Genomic DNA, 8,192 nt, shown 5'->3' on the forward strand with positions numbered 1-8,192 from the left:
TAAAAGATAACTTTAATTTTCTGAGATGTAATAAAAACATATTTATATGCCAAAGTCAAGCCTATGAGTTCCAAAATGATGTCTGTTACATTACTTCTGTTACGATTGTCCATCTCGCGTCTGTTACAAATTAATTACAATCTAGCTATATACCATGTTAATCTTATTGAAAGAATGTGTATGTTTATTCTACTACACATGTTTATTAATTATATTTGCTAAAACATCACCTTCCTATGTTTTAAAAAGTAATTCTACATTGTTAAAATTGAGAATATATATGTCCACAACACTTCTGTTACGTTCTGACTTTGGCATATAAATATGTTTTTATTACATCTCAGAAAATTAAAGTTATCTTTTAACATATCATTCATTAAAGATTACATGTTTTGTGACCTGATGGTAAAAAAAGAAATGGTTTTAGGTGAATTTTTAAAAATAAGTTCATGTCCCCATTTCAGTACCCATAAGCATGGAATCACTCATATATATATATATATATATATATATATATATATATATATATATATTTTTTTTTTTTTTTCTGTGGCTTGACTAAATAAACTTGGTTGTTTATTGTAGCCAAGTGATAGCTCTATTTACCATGCAAAAAAAAAAAAAAATTGGTGATAACGTTATTTTTGGTGAATGTATGGCAATATATGTCATATTTAGCAAAATTACTCGTGTCATTTAGAAAAAGTGCTTTTTTGACCACAGGTAGCTCCAAAAGGGATGCACTTAAATCATTCTTTATACCATAAAACAAATATTTGGTTTCATATCATTGGAAACATAAAGTTTTAATGTTGAATGCCAGTAAGTTTTCAGACTATTTTGATCAAATTAGTATGTAATTGTATCCAATATAGCACAAATTGCACATTGGCCAAGAATAGTTCTATTGCACATTTAAGTTTAAAGCCATGATTGCTTTGGGATAAAAACTGTTTTTAGGCGGTTTGTCCTGGTCTTCATTGCTCTGTATCTCTTGCCTGATGGCAAATTCATTCTCAGCATCAACATCAGAAATATAAAACCGCATGTTAGTTTTATGCACTCGGTTGCCACCAAATGGCAAATTTCTGGTAGCCTAATTTCTTTAAAACTCATTGCATCAGAAAAAAAAAAAAAAAAACAGGCCAGATTCCCCTCCCATCGGTATTTATGAGCAGGCAGGCGCGGGGTGGTCCTTACGCTCGCGATTTGTATTTATGGTCATTTCGGTGTGCACGTGAACACTGCACTTTCTCTCTGGCTCGCGTTGCGCCCCAGTGTGACTCTGTTTCCGCGGACGCTGCTCGGGCAGGTGGGGCGCTTCAGTGCAGGATTGCAGATCATTGCCGACAAGCTGCTGCTGATTTTTCGGTGTCTCGACGGCTACTGAGTTTATACACACACACCCGGGTATGTAAGAGTCGAGAATTTGTGGGGGTTTTTTTCTTCTTCCTCCTTTTGCATTGTGCCATATGGGTAACCGCACCACTACTTCAGGGCTGCTCTTTTCTCTCTTCTCTGGCAGCGGTGTGTTAGTTAGTTAGTTAGTTGGCGTGTGTTTTTGTGACACGCAGCATTTTTGTCCGTTTTGTGTGTGTGTGTGTGTGTGTGTGCGCGCGCGCGCTTCAGCCACTCCCAAATTTCCCTACATTTCCTATTGAAATCTTTTTTGCTTTCTCGATCACAAATTCGTCACTCCTTCTTCGTCGTTTTGCTTTCCAGGTGTGTTTCCTCTTCCGCCTTATTGTGTAGCTGTAACTGGAGTCTGTAATCTCATTTTGTAACCAAATGTTCGTTGTGTGAGAGAGAGAGAGAGAGAGAGAGAATCAGGAACTGCGTCGTTTTGGGGTCCTTTTTTCCGCGACAGCAGATACCGTAGGCCTCGGTTTATTTCTTTGTTCTGTAACGGATCAGATGGCGCGTGCGTGTGTGCGCGCGCGTGTCCGAAACTGCTTACTACTGCACTAAATAGTGCGCGAGAAGCGCGGAGGGCTGGAGCGGTTATTGTCTCTTTGATGTACTTGTTAGTACGGTAGTAGGCTATGCGGGTTGGGGGGCGCGCGCGCACGCACACACAAAGGAGCGGCCCAGACCGTTTGTAGGTGTTTAGATCTCACGCGCTTTACTACTGCTTCATATTGTGGGTTCACATTTCAATCCGGTTAGTTTCGTATCAAATCAGTTCATTAGTGTTCCCCTTTTTCTTTCTCTCACACACACGCATGCAGCCTTTCCTTGGCTTTTGCAATAGTCCTGCTATGTAAAAGCAGGTCATGTAATTTAGCTGCCTTTTTACTGAAGCCTTACTTCCTGACTAAGGAAAAAAGTCAGTGTCATGAACCCTGTGGTCAAACTGCTGAAGTTTGCTCTGTGCTTGATAACAGGAACATGTCAGCTGATGTCCTTCATGTTCTAGATCCACATGCTTGTGCACTTGTGCAATCCTGATCAGAGCTGAAAAGATAAAAGCAGCTGGTCGTTTCGGAATAATGGATATTTTCGAGATAAAGGACGTGCGCAGGGAGGGGACAAGGTACAGATGGGGATATGGGTGGGGTGGAGGGGATGCCAGGGCAAGAGCAGACTGCGTCCTAGAGTAATTAGGTAAGAATGGGTGGATCCTCAGATTTCACCAGAAAATCTCTTAGGGATCAGAGGAAATTGCTGGACTTTACCGGGGTGCTCTTGTTCTGTGGAAGCTCGAATGAAATGGAAGTGTTAAGTGGATTGGTTGATTTTTGAAGGTTGGATAAAACTGGAGTGAAATAGGATTGTTCTTCCTGAAGTCTTGTAAAGATTTCTGCTGGAGAACCTGTTAAATCTAGTCTTGCGTACTGACTGGTGTTAACCTCTAATCTTAAGGTGGTGGCTTGTTTGGCTTTCAAAATTGCCTATTGTGTTAAGATTAGGTAGTAAAACTATGCCAAATAAGAACAATAATGGAGACAAGAATCAAATTGTGTTGTAGGAATCTGGAGAGGGGGAAGGCCTGTGGTGTAAGAACTAGCTCTCCAAGCTTATCAGGCAGTTTCTTTTGCTGCAGAGTGTCAGGCGTGCCACGACACAGCCCAAGCACTGGACTTGGCTTCATCTGTAAAGTTGATGTACTGTGGGACTGATGGTTATCTTTTATTTATTTATTTTTTTGGGAGACAGGCTGCTGTTGAGAAATGGATGCTGATCAGAATCAGCAAGTGCCAGAGGATGTTGCTCAGAACCAAGTGGCAGAGACGGAATTGCCCACCCCTGAGCAGCCCAAATCTGAGGTGAATGAGACGCCCTCTGCTCAGGACCCTCCTGAGCCAGAGAAGACAGCAGTGGAAGAGTCTAAACCAGTGGAATCCACAGAACAAACTGAAGTGGAGCCTGCTAAAGAGAATGTGTCTGAGACAGCCAAAGAATCTGAGAAATTGCCTGAGAAGGAGGAAGTAGCAGAGGAAGTCCCAGAGAAGGCTGTTGAGGTGGAGAAATCTGAGGAACCAGCTACAGTTGAGGAACAGCCGAAGGTTGATGTGGTGGAGCAACAAACTGCTGAACCAGCAGAGCCTGAACAAAAGGCAGAACCAGAAAAAGATGTGACTGCAGCATCAGAGCCTCCTGCTGTCGAAGCTGCACCTAAAGAACCGGTAAGTGAGGCAGAGGTTGAAAAACCCTCTGAGGTTCAAGCTGAGCCCCTGAAAGAAGTGGAGGCAAAACCAAAAGAACCTGCACTCCCCTTGTTCTATGGCTGGTTCCTGGCCTCTGAAGATGAAGAGAAGCTAAAGGATTCCCCGGTGGCATTCCTGAAGACGTTGGGTGCTCTGGAGGCCTTCAAGAAACACGTTGGTGACTGTGAGTAGAGTATGCCTGTCACTACAGTTCTGTGCTGGATGCTTGTTTTTAAAATGCCTTTCTTGGTCTTTTAGTTACTGGGGATGCGGGCAAGGAGGTGAATCTGGAGCAGTACTTCCAGGCCCCAGCTTTGCTCCACTGCACTACTCAATTCTGTGACTATGGAAAGGCAGAAGGTGCAAAAGAATATGCTGAACAGCAGGTTGGTCATTCTTTGGAGTTTGTGGTAGAAACTGTTAGTAGCATATTAATTAGTTTGGATCTATAGTTGGTGCCCCCCCCAGCAATGTGACAAGAAAAGCAAACAAGTGTCTTGGTACACACAGGTTTCCTATTTGCATGCTTATTTGTATAGTGGAATCTGATTGGCTGTTTGACTGGCCTATTTTAGGACCCAATAGTTAACTCATGGCTTTTTCCCCTGCTGTTTAAAAGAATTTTGCAAAACTGAATGCAGTCAATTAACATTGCTCCCCAAAATGGATTTGATAACTAATGTTCGCATGATTAACAAAGTTAAATGTATAACTTTAATGCTTTTTGCCTTACTGAAGGGATCAATAAGTGGGTTTTTTTTTTCTCCCCCCTCTTCTCTTGATGTCTTGACATTTCAACATGAACACTAATCATGTAAACGATTACATTGTGACTGGGGGGAGGATTCCCCCCTCCTTTGCTTAAGAAAATAATGTCCTTATTTTTGGTTCTGTGTAGGTGGTTAAAGATTCCTGTGGCAAAGCAACAGAACTATCTGTTGTTGGTCTCCTAGTGACTCCTCGTGTATTCGGCGCACGTGTGTCACTGACCCCTGAGCAGCTGCCGCTGTGGCCTGCAGGAGCTGATAAAGTGGGTATTCCTCCAGCTGACCTCCCTGGTGTCGAAGCCCTCCCAGTGGGCAGCCGTGCTCACGTGACCCTAGGCTGTGCAGCAAATGTGTTAGCTGTTCAAACCGGTATAGACCTGCTGGAGATCCTGATCCTCCAGCAAGGTGAAGAGAAAGAGGTCCCAGAGGAAGAGCTGGAGCTGGGCAAACTCTCATACCTGGGCAAGGGTCGCTGGTATCTGTCTCTGAAGGAGTGCATCACATGCAATGCTACGTTCTCTTCCTTCTCTGAAGAGCAACGTCCTGCTGAACCAGCCAAGAAAGAGGGTGGTGAGAAGAAGAAGAAGCTAAAGTGTTCAATTCTGTGAGATGAGATGATGGATCATGGTTTTCTAGGGCTGAGACTGGTTTTGTGTATGTGTGAATGTTTTTCAGCTTTAGGGCTGGGTGTGGGCAATTGGTACGTACTACACCACCGTATCATTCCAAAGCAACCTCTCTTAGCAGGTGCCTTTTTTTTTTCTTTTTGCTTGGCAGCACAAGCGCCAAGGCCTTAAAATCTGCCTTACAGTTAAGAATCCCCATTCTGTAGCTTGTTCACTCTGCGCTAGGTGCTTGCTCACTTCTGCATTATTCTGGTTTCCTGCACTGCAGCATTTGGTCTTCCCTGCAATTAATGAAATTCGTTGCTTATCTAAAGGTGAGCTATTCGGTTGTATGAGCAGTAGGAGACGGTTACTCTTCAGGCAGACTGGAATGATTTGATATCTTTTACATATTCTGAAATTAGCCTATAATTGTTAGGTTTGGTACAATGTATGACGGTTGGCCTTGGTGTGTGTAGTATGTCAGGTTTTTTGGGGTCCCCCCCTTCATTTGTGATGAATTTCACTCTGATTGCATGCTGTTTGTGTCCAGCTTTAGTCATATCTCCCCTTTTATGTACAGCTGCAGGTCTGTTAACAAGTTTCTCCTTTACTACTCCTTTTCTCTCTCTGTTCAGTGTAGATGGCTGTTTGCCCATGAGAGTGAAACAGTGCATTGCTCAACTCTCATGTTCATACAGCATTGCAGTCACTTCATGGCAGAGGTTCCCGTGCCATCTGCCACTTCATGTTAACTTGTATTATCCTCTATAGCTTTTGAGCTAGTCTCACTGTTGCTCTTTCCAATTGCTGTCACTTTTGACAAACTGCACTCAGAATACTGTGACTGGCCACTGCCCTGATGCCTTTCTCTCATAGGGTGCTACAAGGCAGAAGCCATGCTTATGTAGGCCTTGCACGTCGAGGCGCTGTATTTTTGCACTTTTTTGTACACGTAATAAACAATTTGCTTGGCTCTGATGAGCTCTCTTGCTTGTCTTTATTTAAAGTTGACTCACTTCACACTTCCTCATTTCTTTTATTTTGGTTGGTACAAGCAGTCTTCCAAGAGCAGAGTGTAGTGTCTCAATGGTGGTTGCACCAAAATAAAGCCCTCTATGATCTTGACTTTTTTTTTTTATAAAAGGATGGGATGTGAGGCTGCACATGAAAATGATTCTTAAATGCTGCAATGAAAAACATGAACTAACTAGTCTTAAAGATTGTAAGCTACAACTTCAAAAGACTTTTTTTTTTAATATGAACAGTTGTGACCATCTCTAGATATAGTGGATATTGTACAAAGTATTATCCTGTTAGCTTCAATACTGCTGGCCTAAATATATAATGGATTATGCCCAATCTGTCCACAAGGTGGCAATAGTGTGCTAAAGCAACACTTGGCGTAGCTTCAGGGTTGCCAGGTTGGATCTTATGTGGACTGCCCCGTCTCTGTTGGGAAGTTGCTTTTTGTGTGTTCCTAATGCTTGTGTAAACTGCAGATGCCCGTATTTGTGGTAGCATATTTTAAGCAGGATCAGTTGTACTGATTTTGTTGTTTATGTCCAATTGATTGGATTACATTTACAGGCATTTAGTATATGCTGTTATCCAGTGTGATGAAGTGCTGAACTTTGAGACATTCTAGTCTAGTGCTAAGTGCCACTTGGTGTGATATTCTGAAGTACCAGCAAACTGCCAAGGAAAACAAACCAGCCATACAAATCTGAAAGTACAACTAAAATGGGGAAAAAATTAAAACCCCAACAGCAGCACTAAGAGTTGTCATGACCAGGCTAGACTGTACACAGCCTGGGTTGGTCTAGCCGGCTACATGATTACACAGCAGACAGGGGAGAGTAGTAGCCTGAAGAGGGGCATCTTCAGTCTGTGCTTGAAGGGAGTCAGCAGTTCTAGCCTCAGTGGGAAGGTCATTCCACCAATGGGGAACCAGAACAGACAGCAGGCTGGGCAGGAGCAGAGAGGAGGGGGTTAGGTGACCAGTAGCAGCAGAGCATGGGCATCTGGCTGGTGTGTTAGGGGCAGATGAGTCTCTGGAGGTTTGCTGGACCCATCCCTTGACTGCCTGGTAAGCTCGCACCAGCATCTTAAATTTGATGCAAGCAGAGGGGTAACATGGGAGGAACAAGGTGGGCTGTAGTGGTCTGGTGGCAGATGCTGGAAGGCCTGAGTTGAAGTCCAAGCGGGAGAGGATCAGCACTGGGACCAGGAGCTGAGGTGGTAAGGAAGGGGAGATCCTTCAGATGGTTTAAAGGAGAATGATGTTGAATGAGCTAAGTAATGTTTCATTCAGGGAGACTTTATTGTATGGTTAAGATTTAACTCCGAAGACCCCACAATTCTGTTAGACACACAAGCAGAGATGCAGCTGATGTTTTTCACTAATCCAGTGTCAATCAGCCTTGTGCATATTGGATGAGTTAGGGGTTGTTTTGCAATCAGGGTACGCAAGCTAAAAATCACATTTAACACTTCAATATCAAAAGGCTTGACTAAATAAACTTGGTTGTTTATTGTATCCCTGTCATTATACCATAAAAATATATACCATATAAATCATTATACCATAAAACAAATATTTGGTTCCATATCATTGGAAACGTAGTTAAGTTTTAATGTTGAATGCCAGTAAGCTTTCAGACTATTTTGATCAAATTAGTATGTAATTGTGTCAAAAAATGTCCTCTCCAAGACAGCTAATTTTCCAATGTAAAATGATTTTCATCCTAAAATGTGGTCAAGATATTGGGACATAAATATTAGAGACCACTAACACAAAGCTAACAGCCTTATATTTAAAAGCACTATGGAAGTAGTGGATTTTGAATTGTCAAAAAAAAAAAAGTCCTCTCCGAGAATCACTTCATTTGTTTCTCCCATCTTATAGCAGATTACACAAAACTACCATACACACGTCAAAAAAATTACCTGAAATCTGTTCTTTTACTTGTCCTTCACTTACAAACTGGTACAAGAACCAGTTTGAATCAATTTGAATTTTGGACCCCTGTGACACAAACTTTGTACCCTGATTGTAAAACAACCCTTATCAAAATGAATAGCAGGTTTTGAACCTTAGTTTTCTCAGCAAATTTACTCAGAAGAAACAGGTCAATGTCTACATGGACTTCCTCTGTCTGCTTGACTGCGTG

At 42.3% G+C, this 8,192-nt stretch overlaps 1 protein-coding gene across 2 annotated transcripts; it reads left to right on the forward strand.

Moving 5' to 3' along the window:
- The first annotated feature begins 1,198 nt into the window (after positions 1–1,198).
- Positions 1,199–6,000, forward strand: cnp (2',3'-cyclic nucleotide 3' phosphodiesterase). 2 transcript variants are annotated; one of them, XM_060901996.1, is made up of 4 exons: positions 1,199–1,410; positions 3,157–3,831; positions 3,906–4,033; positions 4,546–6,000. In XM_060901996.1, exons 2-4 carry the CDS (start codon positions 3,171–3,173, stop codon positions 5,020–5,022), a joined length of 1,266 nt encoding a protein of 421 aa, XP_060757979.1. In that variant the 5' UTR covers positions 1,199–1,410; positions 3,157–3,170; the 3' UTR covers positions 5,023–6,000. The 2 variants fall into 2 exon arrangements, with proteins under 2 accessions (XP_060757979.1, XP_060757980.1); XM_060901997.1 differs by lacking the exon at positions 1,199–1,410 and adding an exon at positions 1,631–1,722.
- The last annotated feature ends 2,192 nt before the right edge of the window (positions 6,001–8,192 follow it).

Source organism: Neoarius graeffei, chromosome 20, assembly GCF_027579695.1.
Source record: "Neoarius graeffei isolate fNeoGra1 chromosome 20, fNeoGra1.pri, whole genome shotgun sequence".
NCBI classification, from domain to species: Eukaryota; Metazoa; Chordata; class Actinopteri; order Siluriformes; family Ariidae; genus Neoarius; species Neoarius graeffei.

What these genes read in the sequence shown, in the direction of transcription:
- cnp (XM_060901996.1), top strand. Translation starts at nt 3,171, where the DNA reads ATGGATGCTGATCAGAATCAGCAAGTGCCAGAGGATGTTGCTCAGAAC. An exon ending in CAAGAAACACGTTGGTGACT is followed by an intron (nt 3,832 to 3,905) that starts GTGAGTAGAGTA and finishes TTGGTCTTTTAG; the next exon opens with TTACTGGGGATGCGGGCAAG. An exon ending in AAGAATATGCTGAACAGCAG is followed by an intron (nt 4,034 to 4,545) that starts GTTGGTCATTCT and finishes GGTTCTGTGTAG; the next exon opens with GTGGTTAAAGATTCCTGTGG.